At 38.0% G+C, this 20,376-nt stretch overlaps 1 protein-coding gene across 7 annotated transcripts in view; it reads right to left on the reverse strand.

Moving 5' to 3' along the window:
- LOC126633183 (probable disease resistance protein At4g33300) overlaps nt 1–20,376 on the reverse strand; it is a 50,210-nt gene that overhangs the window by 27,638 nt on the left and 2,196 nt on the right. Inside the window, exons 1-5 of one of the 7 annotated variants that reach the window (XM_050303753.1) lie at nt 10,825–11,585; nt 10,105–10,499; nt 9,527–9,882; nt 9,231–9,436; nt 8,213–9,129 (exon numbers count right to left, since the gene is read on the reverse strand). In XM_050303753.1, the coding sequence (XP_050159710.1) occupies nt 8,318–9,129; nt 9,231–9,436; nt 9,527–9,882; nt 10,105–10,499; nt 10,825–11,533 (2,478 nt within the window). In that variant the 5' untranslated portion in view covers nt 11,534–11,585 and the 3' untranslated portion in view covers nt 8,213–8,317. Of the gene's footprint in view, nt 1–8,212; nt 9,130–9,230; nt 9,437–9,526; nt 9,883–10,104; nt 10,500–10,824; nt 11,586–19,132; nt 20,050–20,149; nt 20,356–20,376 lie in introns of those variants that run through there. The other 6 variants (XM_050303760.1, XM_050303758.1, XM_050303759.1 and 3 more) reach the window with 6 other exon arrangements.

The raw sequence follows: 20,376 nt of genomic DNA on the forward strand, positions 1-20,376 counted from the left end.
TACAACAACGATATGTATATGGTTGTCAACACGTGGCATGGATGCCACGTGGCCATGAACTCTTTTCATGTAAGTAGCCTTTTGCATTCGTAGTTAGTGATGCCAAAGAGCAATTTTTTTGTCGATGCAGAGTGCATTGCAAGAGAAGTATAGTGACAACAGGAGTAGGAGATGCCTATTTATACGAGGCTAATGTTAGGAAGATTAAATTTATAAACACAAATTTTGTAAATTAAATTAAATAAAAATTGATAAACGTAGTCATTTTCTATTAATGACATATTATATAATTTGTAAATTTTATCTCACAGATAGTCTCCCTAACATTTTCATTTGTCCTATTCATAGTGACAAAAATCCTTTTGTTTGCTTGGATGAGTGGCTCCCTCACCTAACATGGATTTGGATCCTCTCCTGAGCTAATGGAGAGGATCCTCCTAACCAATCATCTTAGGCCGTTGGATTTTTATCCAACGGCTACAAATAGGGGGATCCCTTTAAGGAGAGGATCCAAATCCACCTAACATGCCCAACAAGATCCTCTACGGATCCCTTTGGTGAGGATCCTGAGGATCCGTGAATTGTATACGTTCATCGTATATTATGCAATCAGTTTTTTTCAAGTACTGTTTGTGTTTAATTTTAAATAAAAATATTTAAAATAATTTTTTATCATATGATGTACGATAAACTGACATGATTGACTGGTCTCAAAGATCCTTACAAAGAGGATTCGGGGAGGATCCGGATTCCTAACATGCAAGTTATGCAATGCAAGACCTAAACCCTAAACTTTAAACCCTAATGTAAAGGAATTGGATCTGCTCAGGACCTTAGTGTCCTGAGCCTAGGGATCACTTCATCTGGACGACATAAATTTAATCCAATGGTCCATATTAACTCATTTTTCTGGCCCACCACACAAAACCAACAACTCTAATTTCTTTTACATACCAATTAGTGGTCCAGATGAAATGATTCATAGGCTTTGAACACTAAGGGTGCGTTTGGTACGTGGGATGAGACGGAACAGAGTGGGACATACGCGTTCCGTACCACATTTGGTGCGCTAAAATTACGTGGAATGCGTGTCCCACGGAATGAAAATGGGTTAGATTTTGGTTCCCCCTCCCCTTGGAACGGGTTTTTCCATCCCGTGGGACACAAAATTATAATTTTTTTGGACAACAATACCCCTCTTATTTTTCATTAATTACATTGTCTACCTCCCTTTCTTTTCCGTAACCTCCCTCTCTTCTACCCTTGTCTCTTCCGTAGCCCTCCTCTTGCTCCACCATAAACCCAGTAACCCAACTGCTAACCCAATCCCAGCAAACCCATCCGACGATGACAACGTCACCATAGCAAACCCTCTTCTTCTCCGGCACCGTCTGGCGTCACGAACATGACCCCATCTCATCATCTTCGTCCGTGTAAGCGAGGTGGATCTGATCCGGAACACGACCCGATTCGAAGCTAAGCTCGTCATCTGAGGTGGCGAACAAGTGGGCGGTGCCGGGGAGGGGGTTGTGGTCCTGGTCGAGGTGGTTTGGGTCGAAAAATCCGGAAGGAGTAGTTGAATCAGAGATTGACCAGTGGGAGGAAAATAGAGCCCGACCCAGATTTCCATGTGGGGGCAGAAGAGAGGAACTTGTATCCTATAAAGCTGTCGTGGTGGGAGGAAGGGGGTGAGTAGATGCCGAGCCAGTCGAGTCGGGAGGGCGAGTCGATGCCGGACCATTGGGTTAAGACGGAGTCGCCCGATTTGGAGAGCGAGGTTGGGGAAAGAGAGAGTGAAACAGTTTGGTGGGTCGGAGGGAAGAAGGTGGATGCTGCACGGAGGATGATGACAACGCTGCAGGGAAGACGATGACGATGCTGCAGGAGGACGATGACGTAGTTGCAAAAATTGATTGAAATGAATTTTGGGATTTTTCTGTGTTTGATTTGAAGAGAAAGAAATTGTTTGGGGGTCTGATTCGTCATTTTTTTTCTTCTTGTAATTGTTTGGGGGTCTAATTGGTTGCCGAGAAAACGAAGGAAAACGACGACGCTGCAGAAATTGTACAAACAAGGCTAAGTTAATCATTTAACACGAAATCCGAACTGTTCTGTCCTATACATACCAAACATAACACGAACCTCTATTTCGTTCCGTTCCGTCCCGTCTGCGTACCAAACGGTACCTAAGGTCTGGAACAGATCCAAATCCTAATGTAAACACAAAGACTTTTAAGTCAATGAATATATCACTTCATATGCTTTTTGACGATGACGTGGTGCATGGAATGATGCGATGATGAAGGTGCTTGACTGCTTTTTACTCTGCCAATTTTATGTGTATGTTTGTAGGACTGTCGTCTTTTTCTCTAATGCTTGACCGATGAGGGTATTCTTGGATTCTTTTTTATATCCTGATCATTTTATCGCATATTATTCAACTATTTTTTATTATGTGTTATTTATATTTAATTTTAAATAAAAAATTAAATATTTTTATTGTATAATGTATAATGAACAGATAAAATGTAATAAATTCTAAGATCTTCACAAAAAAAATTCCGGATGAAATCCAAATCCATGCTTGACGACTTTCTAGACTGAAAACAGACTACCATACTTCTGAGCAAGGACAAGATGGTCATTTTGTTAGTCAATGAGAATCACCATTGTTGGGTCAGGGTGCAGGAAACATTGTCTCCGATATTGAAAAGTGGTGGTAGCTTGCAGTGTTTAAAATTTCGTTTATTATGGAAATGTTCAAAAAATAAGAGAAGATAAGAAAATGAGAGATGAAGTCTAAACTTCACTCTATCACTGGCAGAGCCACAACAAAAGTTATGGTGGGCTATAGTCCAGGGAGGATTTGTAGCAATATGTATGTACTTTAGTGTGTAGCCTAATATAATGGACGAGAAAAGTGCAAGAAGAATTATGTTTAATCGAACTAGCTCAGTGAGTATTTAGCACAACTAAAAATATAAAAATTACAATAAAAATTGTAATGTCATTTTGTTCAAGATTATTGTGCTTTGATTTAATGGGCTTTATATTGTTTTCAATCAATTTTTTTTTAAGATACCTTTACTTCTACTTTTATTGTTTTGTTTTGTGCTAGTTGAGATGGCTCAAGTATCAAGATTTCTATCTTCTTCTGGTGTTTGCATCTAAATATACATGAAATTGGATGATTTATTGTAATTTTTGCAGTTTGTAATTGTGAACTCAATAGAGTTCATGCTAAGCAAATTTTAAAGTATACAAATACAAAAGTTAAACTCAAGTTTTTGCATACAATACGAATGTAGCAAAAAATATCATTTGATTTTAGGATAATTTTTTTAGCTAGCCCACTCATAAAGAAATTTAAAGCTCCGCCCTTACACTCTATATAGGAGAAACTCTTAAGTTTAAACTAAAATCGACATAAATCGTCTATATTTCTGACGCAACTGTTAAATATCCGTAACAAATGGTCCATTTATTGATGGGCGAACGACGGGGATTGAACCCGCGCGTGGTGGATTCACAATCCACTGCCTTGATCCACTTGGCTACATCCGCCCCTACCCCCACACAGGTTTAGAGAAACTCTTTTATTTCATCCAAAAAATGTTTGACAACCCTTAAAGTATCCGTCGATATTTCCACAAATTTACACATTGATATTATTATCGACAGTGATATTTTAAATAAGGAAAACTAATGAAAATGACTTGAAAACTTTGAGTTTTAAAGATTATGACAAAATAAAAGGTAAAATAAATAGTATCAGGTTTGACTTTTTAGTGTAAAATGTGATTTTTCATTAAAGTGAACAGTACCAGGTTTTTCATTAAAACTCCCTTTTAAATAAGGTTTGCAGCTGATATTTCTACTGGTAGAATATACGGTGGCAGCAGCACAACCATATATCCTGCAAAGTGGTGGACGTGCTGGAGGAGTAGAACTCTGGCATGCTGAAACAAGTAGCTGAGCAGCAAGAACGAAAAGCTGAAAATGTTGTTGTTCCTAAGAGCAAGAAGCAGCAGCTAACTTTCCCTGTCACCCCTATTGGCTTTTGTTTTCGCCATGACATCGCCAACAAGACAAAAGAGTTTAATGAGATGTTACTTGTGATTGACGAGCAAAGAAGAAACACGCATGTGTTTCAACGCAATGAAGACGGCATACAACAAGTACCTAAACGACAAGAGACTTCTCCCCATGTCGGACATCTCTAAGGTGTTGTTGAATGATGGTAGAGAAAATAAGATTGCCGACCGTAAGCGGTGATGACACCCTTAGTTCAAATGATCAGCTGAGTCATGTCCATGTCAACATCCTTGAGGGCAAGAGGTTTTTCATTATCCTAGATGCCGTGTCGACCCACCATGAAAAGTTGGATCAATTAAGGGGATTTGGATCCCATTCCGATCAAAATTGTGAGAATCTTAGAGATCTTCACATCTTAACTATTCATCGTACATTGTGCGGTTAAAAATCATTTGAATTATTTTATTTAAAATTAAATACAAATAGTACCTAACGAAAACTGAATGCACGATGTACAATGAACGACTATGATATGAGAATTTCTAGGATCCCCACAAAGAGAATCCGGAGAGAATCCTCATCCCAATTAAGGATACCACTTATTCAAAGGAGTGCTAAAGGCAATAGAATATTGGTAACCACAAGACAACATTATGTTGTTAATATGATGAGAGCAATAAGTGACTTGATCATTTTGGGGGGAGCTGAGTATTTCAATCTTCAACCCCATGTCGTTTTCTACTAGGCAAGTAGACGAGTCTAAGGCGTTTGACAATATTAATAAAAGAAATGATGGAGAAATGTAAAGGTTTGCCTCTCAATGCAAAAGTTTTAGGTAGTCTCATGCGCAATAAAGGAGTGAATGACTAGGTGTCTTGATTAGTAAGATATCGGATCGAAAAAGGGGGAGCGAAAAGTTTTCCAACCACTATTACTAAGTTATTATGATTTGGTCTTAACAGTCAAATGTTCTTTTATATTATGCTATTATATATAATTTTTTTGAGTGATCAGCACACGAAGGGTATGAATCCCACCAATTAACATTTGAGTGATCAACACCATAATTAGCTACACAGTTAGCAATTAGATTATATTCTCTAAAAATATGAGAAATCTGAAGGCTTGTTTTTAGTTATGCTCTCCAGAACTCTATTTTAGTCTCACTTTGCTCCATGTAACTCTAAAGTCACCACTTTACTCCTTGAAAACTCAAAGTTCGTTCCACATTGACTTGTGTACTCTCTTCTCCCTAAAACTTATAGCTCGGATCTTGAAACATATGTGAGACCCATGTGCAATAAATTTGGTTATAAATAGTCATGGAATATTAAGTTTAAAAGAAATTGAAGAGATGAAAAAAATAAAAATTAAATTGATCAGCTTGCCACACCCAAATCAAACACACATGAGAAATTAACAAATCTAAAGCAATGTTGAACGAATTTTGAGTTTTACATAGACGACTTTTAAAGTAGCGCGAACTTTGTGTTTCAAGGGGTAAAGTGGAACGAACTTTGAGTTTCAAAGAGTAAAGTGGAGTGAACTTTGAGTTTCAAGGAGTTAAATGATGATTTTTGAGTTACAGAGAGTAAAGTAAAATTAAAAATGAAATTTTAGGGTGTGTAGCTAAAGATAAGCCAATCTTAACTTTCACAGAGGACAATAGAAAAAGATATATGGGACCTCGAGTGATTAAGAAAATATGAAAACGTGCATTAGACCCAACGTTATTTGGCCTCATTGTATTAAACCGGCCCATATTTCTCATTCCAATTTTGTAGCTGTGTTATCGTTGTTATTAGCCTCGGAAGAAAAACCAGAAATTGTTTCATAGATATGCAGCAAGCTTCCTCTGCCAAAGGGATCCGGCAGCTTTAAATCTTCTTTTGGGTCATCACCTTTACAAGCTTGGCAAGATAAAACACCACTGAAATAAAGGTTCATTGCATATATAATATGGTTTCATACTGCTTTGCTATCTTACCATATATCTCTTTGTTTTTATCTCTTAGACACGTCATGATGTATGCTCGAATCTCCTTAATAACGTTGTAATTTAGGCTATTTTATTAATAGTTCTGTAATAATTGAGAAAGTTGCATAAACCAAGTTAATACATGGTGTTGAAGATTCTTTTGGACTCATTGTACAAAATTTCTCATGATATGAATCGATAATTTTAGATTTTCTTGAAAGATCTTTTTTTTGGCGAAAATTCAGCCAAATCAAGAGTTTACTTATTTAACAGCAATTGAACCAATAGAGAGATGTAATATTTTGTTGCTCAATACAATAATGAAATAGTTAAATGATTTTTCCCCTTTGCCAGTTGCCACATCCCAGTCTCGACTCCGTCGTAGTACTATATTGTCCGCTTTGGGCCCCGGCCACGCCCTCACGGTTTTATTTTTTGGCCCATATTGACCAACGGAGAGAGGGTGATGTGTCTTATATGTACATGCTCCCCTCCTTATAGCACGAGGCATTTTGGGGACTCACTGGCTTCGATTCCATTGGAACTTCAAAGTTAAGTGAGTTCGGACGAGAGCATTCCTAGGATGGGTAACCCACTGGGAAGTTCTTGTCTGAGTTTCCAGAAACAAAACTGGGAGGGTGTGGTTGGGGCCCAAAACGGACAATATCGTGCTACGGCAGAGCCGAGACTGAGATGTGACAGTATGGTATCAGAGCCACTCTACTGTTCAGTGCGAGTGTGCCGACGAAGATTATTGGCAAATCTTGGTGTAGACGATTACCATCGATGATATAATTCTCATCCTATTTTACTGTACTGTATTTATGCTCTGTAATCACGTGTGAATTGGGTTCATTCCCGCTCACCAGCGCACTCTTATATTTATGCACTTTTAGGTTTAAAGTTATTCACATTTTCCACATCACTATACTTTGTGGCTTCGTCACCCTTCAGGTGTCGACCAGCACAACTCGATTCAAAGTTCTAGTGGACATACCGGGTTGGGGTGTGTCACCAGTGGCTCGTTCGGACTATGTTAGTTTCCATGGCTTCCACTTCTCAAATCAGTGTGAATCTCGGCATATAGACTATGTTTGCTACTGGCTTCCGCTTTTCAAATTAATGAACATCTCGAAATACATGTTTATCTCACTTTCTTTTTTTTTCTTCTTAATCCTGTGATGTTGCTCGATCTGATTTGCAGGTTTAGACCTTTAGGTTTGGATTTAGAAGTGTCAAGTTTCATGTTACCCTGTCCTTTCCATGTCTCTTTACTGTTTTCATTGCTAGAGGTAGAATTTATGTCCCCTTCTTCTTTACGTAATTTTTTTTATCCTTTTTGCTTATATTATGAGAGGTTAGGTTTAAATCAGTGTAACTTCTTTATTCGTTATCAATAAAATTCCTCTGAATCTTTTTCAAAAAAAAAAAACAATTATTTTAGGTGAATCTTGACAATGATGATTTAAAAAATCAACGGTTGTTATTAAGTTAGTCCAGAAGTTTAAATTAATCAATTATTTTTAATATTGGGTGTGGTGTGGTGTGGTGTGGTGTGCTAAAGTCGTATTAGGGCGGTTGTTATTAAGTTAGTCCAGAAGTTTAAATTAATCAATTATTTTTAATAATGGGTATGGTGTAGTGTGCTAAAGTCATAAGTTAGTCCAGAAGTTTAAATTAATCAATTATTTTTAATAATGGGTGTGGTGTAGTGTGCTAAAGTCGTATTAGGGGGAGGGGATAAGTGGGATGGATGAGATCGCGGGATGTGGGTAGACTAATTCAAACACTCACGTAAGTTCAATAAAATTGGACCCTATCTGAAGTCACTCAGACGTTACAAGTATTTCAAAAGTGTTTGTCCTAACTTTTGGCTTCAGGCTAACGTGCTTGTGAAATAAGCCACTTTGTTGCTTCTGAGCCGCCTATCATCAGTTGACTGTCACTAAAGAGGGCACTTCCAACGATTTCTGGAGTCTTCAAAGAAAACAGAACCACAGAAACACATGCAGAATAATCCTCTAATTTTTTTTCCCTATTATTTGAATCGACATCCTCTATGGATCTCTGTATCCGAAGCTTAAGAACAAGAAAATCCGTGTTGTTGCAAAGAATGATTCGCACCCTTAGTTTGTGTGAGGTGGATCGGTGAAATAGACTAATGGGAGCCGCAAAATTTAAAATGATGGTAGAGAAATCTGAAGAGGATCTCAATTCCTATTATTTAACTTCATATGAACAAATGATTCACTATTTACATCAAAATCCATACAAATTAATAATGGTAATGGTGCAACAATTTGCTCATTCATCGAGCCAGTCCAGATCGAAATGTTTCTCCACCACCTGAACATGAAGCTCCGGCAATGCCTTCTCTGCGTCTCTCCACATCCAAGAAATATCCTCGTCGCACACTACGAGGCGCAGAGACTGTAACATTGCAGCGGATTTCGGTAGATTGCTAATTTGTGAACATTCCCTCATGTCAATCTTTTCCAAACTTGGTAGTTTACCAATGTCCATGGGAAGGCATCTCAAATTTACACACTGGCAAATGTCAACGTACTTCAAGCGAAGTAACTCGCAAATGCTGGCCGGAAGCGTCTGCAGTGCCGCACACGCATATAGCCTTAGGATCTGTAGAGATTGCAGCTTTCCCAAATCAGCTGGGAGCTGGTATAGGCTGTGGCAGTTGGTTACGCTCAAGTTCTTGAGCGAAGGCATTGCGCAAATGCACGAAGGCAGCTGGAATAAGTCATCGCAATGATCGATTGTGAGCTCTGTCAGCCGAGGAAAGGTGGATTGATCAAGGCTATTACTGATCTTGCATAGGATTATATAGATTTTCCTCAGATTTTTCAGGGGGATGGTAGCTAATTGAGGGACAGACACTTTTTCGAGCCAGAGGCTTCTCAAGTTGGATAAATTTGAGAAGACTGAAAAGCCATTTAGGATGGCATTTGATGTACTGTAATTCATGATTATCAATGCCCTCAACTTTGGCATGTTTTCAATAAAAGGAGGCAAAAGGTACTCGTCGTCGGATGAAAAATTCAAAATCAGCACTTCACATTTGGGAAACTCCATCTGGAACCAGTCCATCTCTTTCATTTCACCTGCATTATCGAGTGATGAATCGGTTTAAATCAGCACAAATGAGTAAACATAATGAATAACCTCATAATCAATAAATGCAATTACTGAGACACGTTAATACCGGTATGAACTGATACAATCTTCGCATGAAATGGCTGATCTGAATCCATCTCCCATTCTCTTGGAAGTTCAGTCTCTCTTCTTGGCATAAGCAATCGACTACGTTCGTTCACACTGCCATCACTGCTCAAATGAAGAGCAAGGTCCCTCAGCACATCATGTTGTGTAACAGATATGTCATAGCAACTGCTATATATGTCTCCATCTCTGCAACATTAATATAAACAAAGGGTTCAAAACAGAAACTAATCACACTCAAGTAAAAGAAATCAAGTACCGAACTTTTAAGCATCGTACCTTGCATCTTTCACCAGGGTGAGGAGATTTTTGTTTGAAAGCTCAACAAGAATAGCAAACGCTTCTTCTTCGTCAATGCCATGTATTTCAACCCACATATTGGTAAGGACATCAAGAGGGATCTTCTTGTCTTCTGGAAACGCACCCAAATCCAAGAAACATGATTTAACTTTTTTGGATAAGCAGTCGAGACTCGTTGCCATACGTTTAAGTAGATTGTTCTCATGGGACTCACAAAAAGCTTCCCCTTTAGACAACTTGCTCCTTGCATTTGCCCAACACAATTCAGGCTGGTCCTTCAATGAAGCTCCAATCACTTTGAGAGCCAAAGGAAGCTGCTTGCACTCGTTAACAATCTAAATTTCAAGAAAACAATCAGTTACCAATCTAAAGAAACATAAAATAACCCATTTTGAATATCAGAAAATGGAGATTGGAGACTTATGACTACGTTTAGCGTAGAAAGAAAGTGATTATGCATTATAGAAGCACTTTCTACAGCTTTTCAAATAAGCAATTGTATTCTAGCAAAAACGCTTCTGAGCAGAAAGAATAACAAACGGACACTAAGATAGTACCTGCTTGACCAAATTTTTATCAGCCGCAGGAGGAATGGAGTTTTGGCCAAAAGCAGAGTGACAAAACAGAGAGAGTGCTTCTTCTTCCCTCAACAACTCAACATCATAAGTGGCATCGAGAACGTTTGGGAATTTGAAACGTGAGACCACAAGAAACTTGCAGCCCGGGATCTTAAAGAGGAGCGGCTCAAGCACTGCCAGTGACCACACATCATCCAAAACCACCAGAGATTTCGTTACGGTTATCCATTCATATTGCAAGTTCCATTGGGGAAGCACAGAATTAGGACTGAGAATTTGGCTCCCCATGATGAACTGCACAATCTTGGCCTTCAACTGGTTCACATCTGGAGACTGTGACACTGTCAGGAACAGAATTCTCTCATTGAAATAAGCTGCATTCGAACGGCAACGAACACAAAACAGAGTCATTGTTTGATTCTAAAGAAAACTCAAATTCTAGAGAACCCATTAAAGCAAATTCAAGTTCTATAAAACCCATTAAAGAACGTTCTCAAAAGAAGCAAAACAAAGCAGAGTTTGGAAAATTCATCTAAAAACGCTTCTGACAACATTTGGTGAAAAAGTCATTATATCATCTGAAAAGTACTTGAATTTTCAATACAAATTTCAACATGTTTATAATAAAATAAAAGCACTTCTAGCAAAGTCAATTACGATCACAAGTAAGCAATCCGAAACAGGGACTTAATTGCTTACATCTAACTTGATCATCCTTGCAAAGCTCTCTAGCGAGAGTGGTTTTTCCAGAGCCACCAATCCCACAAATCCCAACGACCCTCAACTCCTCCCTCCCAAAAATCATTCCCTTCACCGTCTTCATCCCCACCCCCAATCCCAACACCACCGAACTGCTCACCTCCCACTTCATCTGCCCTTCCTCCTCCACCCTCCTCACAGCCTCCTCCATCCACCCGCCACCGACACCCCCGCCCCCGCAAGTCCCAATCTTTAAGGTCTCAAGCCGCTGTTCCAGCACCCGGTTCGACCAATCAAGCCGGTCGAACCGCTGATCCACCTCCGCCCTAATGTGGTGGACGTCGGCCAAGATATGGACCTGTAATGGGCCCTGAAGAAATCTGGACACTGTCGTCTCCAAAGCCTCCATCTTTTTCGCCAATCGGACGTGCGTGTAGAAGTTCCAGCGCGGTGTCGTGAGGACTTTTCGGGCCAGTTCGAGGCCGTTCTGGAGAACTTCCGACATGCGGTCGAGCTGGAACTGCCGTTCGGCCGGTAGATCGACGCCGGAGTACTTGATTTCTTGGATTATGGGGAGGAGCTGCTCGACTAAGGTTTTGAGTTCCTCGGCGGTTCCTCTGCTGTTGCATGACTTGAGGGAGATGGCGGCGATTAAATTTTTCAGGAGCTCCGTTGTGATCTCGCCGACGAAGAAGTCCGTCACTGCCATTGTTGGTTGTGGTGGGAGCTGTGCGACAATGGCGGGTGATGCCTTTTTAAAGTTGTTTTATAATTTGTGACGTGATCACTTTCATTTTACTTATTTTTCAAGAGTGCTGATAAAACCTTGATATATTTAACCATTTGTCAAAAGACTTTAAAAACTCTATTTAAAACTAATTTAATATATTTTTGGCAAAAAATAAATGTAAAAAGGGAAAAGTTGATATAAGTTCTTGTTTTTGAGCCAATAGTATGAATTGTCCAATTTATTAAAATTAGTCAAATTCCTTAAATTTATTTATTTTATTAACAATAATGATCTCTTCAATGATAAAATTTATTATAAATCAAATTTCTTCTTAATTATCTATTTGAATTTTTTTTGTTGCTACTTCTTGTTGTTCCTCCTGCTTTAAACCCTATTTATAAATTTTAATTTTTATAAGCAACCTATATCACATGTTGATTATATTTATGTACCTATATGATAGATTTTTTTTTATAATCGACCTGTCACAGATTAATGTGTCATACTTAACTAGGGATGGGCAACGGTTATGGCAGGTGGGTAACCGCGGTTATTTACCCATAACCGTTTATGCTCATACCCACATAATTGTTTACCCGTTGGGTAATTGTCTAAACGGTTATACTCATACTCATAACCATAACCGTTTATAAACGGTTAACCATACCCATAACCGCATACTCATTTAACCGTAACCATTTAATAACAGTTTACCCATTTATCATTTTTAACCCGTTTATCTTTTTTTTTTATTTTACCATTTCCCATTTTTCACCCGTCTACATGTTTTTTAACAACTTGAAAATTAAAAACAAAATTGTCATAATTTTCTTTTTTTGACAATTAAACACCGTTATAGATACATTCATCATACATTTCCATATTTTAATTTTTTAAGTCCTTATACCATTCCAATAATTGAAATAATAGTTTGCAAACGATATTTTTAACTGTTACCAATAAAGGTAAATATAATATTTGCTAAGTATTATTGGGTTACAAAAATTGTTTAAAAGACATTTTTGTCAATTTCACGGTTACCCGCAAGGAATTTAAATTAATTTGGCCAATTCCTTGATGATGAGAATCATCATTCCTGTAGCAGTGTTATTGAGAGAATGACCGATGAATTCCTTGCTAATTTATTAGGTGCTAAGTATTATTAGATCGAGAATATAGTTTGTGTTAGTTTTACATATATAAAATAAATAGGTAAACGGTTACCCATTTATAACCGCGGTTAATACCCATAACCGCCTATTTAAATTTCGCGGGTAAACGGTTATACCTATAACCGATTATTTATCTAAATGGTTATCCATAACCATAACCGTTTAATTTAAATGGGCGGGTAACCGCGGTTACCCATAACCAATGGGTATTTGCTCATCCCTATACTTAACTCCATCCCCTTTTCTTCTAATTTTCAATTGCAATAGAAAATGAGGTTAGAATTTTCAATTTTGATGTTATTGTGTTGAATATAATTAAATTTGGTGCGGGGAGACAGATAGAGAGATAGAAATAAAAGGGAGGAAGAAAACAAGGGCAGCATATATAAGAAAAAGAGTTGCTGCCAGCACAGGTTGTGCCTGATTTATTGTCGATGGGTGGGGTAGGTGGCTTTATAGTTGTTGGTTTGTATTTTGAGTTTTTCATTCTTTTTGTTTTTACTTTTGTTGTTGTTGAGTTTTCAGTCTTTTTGTTTTCACTTTTTACAACTTAAGCTAGTAGGGATAGTTAGGGAATAATGGTGGGTTGGAAGATGGTTAGATTTTTGTAAATTTTATGGTAGGTGAAATTATAACGTGGATGAGAAAATAAGACAATGAGGTGGGCTTAATAGCACTATTTTTTTATACAAGCAATAGTGAGGGTAAGGTAGTTGGATTCTTGTCTGCAAGGATGTATATTTTGACTAATTGAGTTACACATCATTTGCTATCACAACAGAACCACGTGTATTCTAATGATCTTATATAACCCCAATAACTTATTCATTTTGTAAAGTCATCTTCAACTTAAGGAGCAAAACGTAGCCTTGTCTAGAATTATAGGCTTGCAAAAAAAATTATTTTTAAATAAACAGTGTCATACCATATTCATACACTATCTCCAACCGAATTTTAAGTTCGTAATAATTTTTCGGACATTCTATCCATTTAATGTCTCCTTTAAGCCCTTGTGAAGGCTTGATGCCATTTGTTCAACCTCAGATAAAGTTGTTTTTCAATTGGGAGACTCAGTATTTTTTGGGCATACTAGTCCAAAGTCCTTCACTTGATTGACAAATACCCTTGATACTATCTTTAGAGGTCCACCTATAAGCCTTGGAAAGAGCTTCATCTTCTTTTGAGTCCAACATTTTTATCTTTTTTTTTTAATTATTATTTTTGCTTATATTATGAGAGGTTAGGTTTATATTAGTGTAACTTCTTTTTTCGTTGTCAATAAAATTTCATTTTTCAAAAAAGAAAAAAAAATTATTTTAGTTGAAACTTGACAATGATGATTTAAAAAAATCAACGGTTGTTATTAAGTTAGTCCAGAAGTTTAAATTAATTAGTGTTCTAAAAATCGGTTTAGGTGGTGTCTAGGCGCTCGGTGAGCTTCCGTGGCGATTTTGGGCAAAACGTTTAATAAAATCAAAGAGGGTTTAGTCGGCTGCCTACGCGGCACTAGGTGGTCTAGGAGGTGCTAGGCGGAATGCTAGTCGGAACCTAGAAACCCAGTTACCCAGTAGCTTTGTGCAAAACCAGAAACCCAGAAGCTCTGTGCAAACCAACAAGCTTTCATCTCACACTTGAAACCCAGAAGCTCTGTGCATCCTACAAACCCAAAAGCTTTGAGAAACCTCAAAATTCCTAATCGCACATTCATACACTACATGCCATTCATCGACCTCCATATCAAAAGAGAGACCCAACAATTAATGAAGCCGAAACAGAGAAACCCAGATAGAAAGATTCAAACCCCAAAATTCAAAAACTCAGAACGATGTTTTCGAACCCAATTTTAAACTCATTAGGGTCTCTACACTTTATTTACATTTTTTCAAATTCTCAATACATTATAAGTAAATGTTTTTTCAAGTATAAACAAACACTTATTTATAAGACATTTTATAAATTTACTTAAATCCGTCTAGTCCGTCTAAGCGTTAGGTCTCTGCCTACCGACCGACTAGCGCCTAAAGTCTTTTAGAATTTTGAAATTAATCAATTATTTTTAATAATGGGTTTGGTGTAGTGTGCTGAAGTCGTATTAGGGGGAGGGGATAAGTGGGATGGATGGGACCGCGGGATGAGGATAGACTAATTCAAACACTTATGTAAGCTCAACAAAATTGGACTCTAGCTGAAGTCAATCAGACGTTACAAATATTTCAAAAGTGCAATTTGTAAACATTCCCTCATGTCAATCTTTTCCAAATTTGCTAGCTTACCAATGTCCATGGGAAGGCATCTCAAATTTACACACTGGGAAATGTCAATGTACTTCAAGCAACGTAACTCGCAAATGCTGGCCGGAAGCGTCTGCAGTGCCGGACACGCATATAGCCTTAGGATCTGTAGAGATTGCAGCTTTAGGCTGTGGCAGTTGGTTACGCTCAAGTTCTTGAGCGAAGGCATTGCGCAAATGCATGAAGGCAGCTGGAATAAGGCATCGCAATGATCGATTGTGAGCTCTGTCAGCCGAGGAAAGGTGGATTGATCAAGGCTATTACTGATCTTGCATAGGATTATATAGATTTTCCTCAGATTGTTCAGGGGGATGGTAGATAATTGAGGGACAGATACTTTTTAGAGCCAGAGGCTTCTCAAATTGGAAAATTTGAGAAGACTGAAAAGCCATTTAGGATGGCATTTGATGTACTGTAATTCATGATTATCAATGCCCTCAACTTTGGCATGTTTTCAATAAAAGGAGGCAAAAGGTACTCGTCGTCGGATGAAAAATTCAAAATCAGCACTTCACATTTGGGAAACTCCATCTGGAACCAGTCCATCTCTTTCATTTCACCTGCATTATCGAGTGATGAATCGGTTTAAATCAGCACGAAAGAGTAAACATAAAAAATAGCCTCATAATCAATAAGGGCAATTACTGAGACACGTTAATAACAGTATGAACTGATACAATCTTCGCATGAAATGGCTGATCTGAATCCCTCTCCCATTCTCTTGGAAGTTCAGTCTCTCTACTTGGCATAAGCAATCGACTGCGTTCGTTTACGCTGCCATCACTGCTCAAATGAAGAGCAAGGTCCCTCAGCACATCATGCTGTGTAACAGATATGTCGTAGCAACTGCTATATATGTCTCCATCTCTGCAACATCAATATATACAAAGGGTTCAAATCAGAAACTAATCACACTCAAAGTAAAAGAAACAAAGTACCGAACTTTAAGCACGTACCTTGCATCTTTCACCAGGTGAGGAGATTTTTGTTCGAAAGCTCGACAAGAATAGCAAACGCTTCTTCTTCGTCGATGCCATGTATTTCAATGTAAGAACATCAAGAGGGATCTTCTTGTCTTCTGGAAACGCACCCAAACCCAAGAAACATGATTTAACTTGTTTGGATAAGCAGTCGAGACTCGTTGCCATCCGTTGAAGTAGATTGTTCTCATGGGACTCACAAAATGCTTCCCCTTTCGACAACTTGCTCCTTGCATTTGCCCAACACAATTCAGGCTGGTCTTGCAATGAAGCTCCAATCACTTTGAGAGCCAAAGGAAGATGCTTACACTCGTTAACAATCTAAATTTCAAGAAAACAATCAGTTACCGATGTAAAGAAACATAAAATAACCCATTTTGATTAGCAGAAAATGGAGATTGGAGGCTTGTGACCACGTTTGGCGGTAGAACTTAGACCAACTCCAACCTTTGGATAAGTTCTAAATTTTCTCATCTATTCCCCCCTCATTTCATTCCAACCCTTGTTATAAAATGCATTAGACCCAACGTTTATTTGGGCTCATTGTATTAAACCGGCCCATATTTCTCATTCCAATTTTGTAGCTTAGTGTTATCGTTGTTATTAGCCTCGGAAGAAAAGCCAGAAATTGTCTCATAGATATGAAGCAAGCTTCCTCTGCCAAGGGATCCGGCAGCTTTAAACCTTCTTTTGGGTCATCACATTTACAAACTTGGCAAGATAAAGCACCACTGAAAATAAAGGTTCATTGCATATATAATATGGTTTCATAGCATGATTTGCTATCTTACGATATATCTCTTTATTTTTATCTCTTACACATATTACGTTGTATGCTCGAATCTCCTCAATGACGTTGTAATTTAGACTATTTTATTAATAGTTTTGTAATAATTGAGAAAGATGCATAAACCAAGTTAATACCTGGTGTTGAATATTCTTTGACTCATTGTATAAAATTTCTCATGACATGAATTGATAATTTTAGTTTTTCTTGAAAGATCTTTTTTGCGAAAATTCAGTCAAATCAAAAGAGTTTACTTATTTAACAGGGATTGGACCAGTAGAGAGACGTAATATTTTGTTGATCGGTACAATAATGAAATAGTTAAATGATTTTCCCCCTTCGCAAGTAGCTCGTTCGGACTATGTTAATTTCTATGGCTTCCGCTTATTAAATCAATGTGAACTCGGCATATAGATTATGTTGGCTATTGGTTTCCGCTTCTCAAATTAATTTGCACCTCAGAATACTTGTTTATCTCACTTTCTTTTTTTTACTTAACTCTATGATGTTGCTTGATATGCTTTGTAGGTTTAGACCTTTAGGTTTGGATTTAGAAGTGTTAGGTTTCATGTTGCCCTATTCTTTTCATGTCTCTTTATTGTTTTCATTTCTAGAGGTAGAATTTATATCCCCTTCTTCTTTACGTATTTTTTTTTATATCTTTTTTGCTTATATTATAGGAGGTTAGGTTTACATTAGTGTAACTTCTTTTTTCGTTATCAATAAAGTTCCCTTGAATGTTTTGCAAAAAAGAAAAAAAAATATTTTAGGTGAATCTTGACAATGATGATTTAAAAAATCAACAGTTGTTATTAAGTTAGTCCAGAAGTTTAAATTCATCGGTGTTTTAAAAATCGACCTAGGCGTTTAGCGGTGAGCTTCCGTGGCGATTTTGGACAAAATGTTCAATAAAATCGGGGAGGGTCTAGTCTGCCGCCTAGGCGGCACTAGGCGGTCTAGGCGGTGCTAGGTGGAATGCTAGTCGGAACCTAGAAACCCGGAAGCTTTGTACAAAACCAAAAACCCAGAAGTTCTCTGTGCAAACCAAGAAGCTTTCATCTCAAACTTGAAACCCATAAGCTCTGTGCATCCTACAAACCCAAAAGCTTTGAGGAACCCCAAAGTTCCTAATCGCACATTCGTACACACCATTCATCGACCTCCAGATCAAAAGAAAGACCCAACAATTTATGAAACCGAAACAAAGAAACCCAGATAGAAAGATTCAAAACCCAACAATCAAAAACTCAGAACGATGGATTGGAACCCAATTTTAAAAATTTACAAATGAAAAATGTGAACTTTATGAATTTTCTTGAAAAATACTGGTTTTTTCTCAAACCTAGATCGCCGAACTTTGATAAGTACGAAGAGAGAGAAACTAATGCACTGCAACTTTTTTTGTGGGACTGGACTAGAAGTAGGAAAGTGTTGAAAAGTCAAAGAAGCATTTTTTTTTCTTCTATTTTTTATATTTTGTTTGGTGAATGTGTGATGATATTTTGGCTTTAAGCTGGAGGGTATTGAAGCTGATATTCGATGTACCTTAAGCTTTGCATGTCTCTTTTTCCCAATAAACTCATTAGGACTCTACGCTTTATTTACATTTTTTCAAATTCTCAAATACATTATAAGTATATGTTTTTTTAAGCATTAATAAACACTTATTTATATGATATTTTATAAATTTGCTTAAATTTGCTTAAATTTGCTTAGCCTGACTAAGCTTCGCCTAGCTGTCTAGGCACTTGTCTACCGTCCGAATAGTGTCCAGCGTCTTTTGGAATTTTAAAATTAATCATTTATTTTTAATATTGGGGGTGTTGTAGTGTGCTAAAGTCGTATTAGAGGGGGGGAGGAATAAGTGGGATGGATGGGATCACGAGATGAGGGTAGACTAATTCAAACACTTTTGTGAGCTCAATAAAATTGGACCCCAGCTTGAAGTCAATCAGACGTTACAAATATTTCAAAAGTGCTTGTCCTAACTTTTGGCTTCAGGCTAAAGTCCTTGTGAAATAAGTCACTTTGTTGCTTCTTAGCCGCCTATCATCATTTGACTGTCACTGAAGAGGGCACTTCCGACGGCTTCTGACGTCTTCGAAGAAAACAGAACCACCGAAACACCACATGTAGAATAATCCTCTAATTTTTTTCCTTATTATTTGAATCGATCTCCTCTCTAGATCTCTATGTCTAGAGCACAAGGACAAGAAAATCCAAGCCGTTGCAAAAAACAATTCGCGCCCTTAATTTGTGTAAGGTGGACCAGTGAAATAGGCTAATAGGAGCCGCAACATTTAAAATAAGTCGTGATCTCCTGATCCTTAAACTCAGACACAGAAATCTAAAGAGGATCTCAATTCCTATTATTCAACTTCATATGAACAAATGATTTACTATTAACATCAAAATCCATACAAATTAATATTGGTAATGGTGCAACAATTTGCTCATTCATCGAGCCAGTCCAGATCGAAATGTTTCTCCACCACCTGAACATGAAGCTCCGGCAATGCCTTCTCTGCATCTCTCCACATCCAAGAAATATCCTCGTCGCACACTACACGGCGCAGAGACTGTAACGCTGCAGCGGATTTCGGCAGATTGCTAATTTGTGAACATTCCCTCATGTCAATCTTTACCAAACTTGCTAGGTTACCAATGTCCATGGGTAGGCATCTCAAATTTACACACTGGGAAATGTCAATGTACTCCAAGCGAAGTAGCTTGCAAATGCTGGCTGGAAGCGTCTGCAGTGCCGGACACGCATATAGCCTTAGGATCTGTAGAGATTGCAGCCTTCCCAAATCAGCTGGGAGCTGGTATAGGCTGTGGCAGTTGGTTACGCTCAAGTTCTTGAGCGAAGGCATTGTGCAAATGCATGAAGGCAGCTGGAATAAGTCATCGCAATGATCGATGGTGAGCTCTGTGAGCCGAGGAAAGGTGGATTGATCAAGGCTATTACTGATCTTGCATAGGATTATATAGATCTTCCTCAGATTTTTCAGGGGGATGGAAGATAACCGAGGGACAAATACTTTTTCGAGCCAGAGGCTTCTCAAGTTGGTTAAGTTTGAGAAGACTGAAAAGCCATTTAGGATGCAATTTGACGTACTGTAATTCATGATTATCAATGCCCTCAACTTTGGCATGTTTTCAATGCAAGGAGGAATAAGGTACTCGTCGTCTGATGAAAAATTCAAAATCAGCACTTCACATTTGGGAAACTCCATCTGGAACCAGTCCATCTCTTTCATTTCACCTGCATTATCGAGGGATGAATCGGTTTAAATCAGCATGAAAGAGTAAACATAACAAATAACCTCATAATCAATAATGCAATTACTGAGGCACGTTAATACCGGTATGAACTGATACAATCTTCGCGTGAAATGGCTGATCTGAATCCCTCTCCCATTCTCTTGGAAGTTCAATCTCTCTTCTTGGCATAAGCAATCGACTGCGTTCGTTCACGCTGGCATCATTGCTCAAATGAAGAGCAAGGTCCCTCAGCACATCATGTTGTGTAACAGATATGTCATAGCAACTGCTATATATGTCTCCAACTCTGCAACATTAATATAATCAA

The sequence above is a fragment of the Malus sylvestris genome, chromosome 8, assembly GCF_916048215.2.
Source record: "Malus sylvestris chromosome 8, drMalSylv7.2, whole genome shotgun sequence".
Taxonomy (NCBI): Eukaryota; Viridiplantae; Streptophyta; class Magnoliopsida; order Rosales; family Rosaceae; genus Malus; species Malus sylvestris.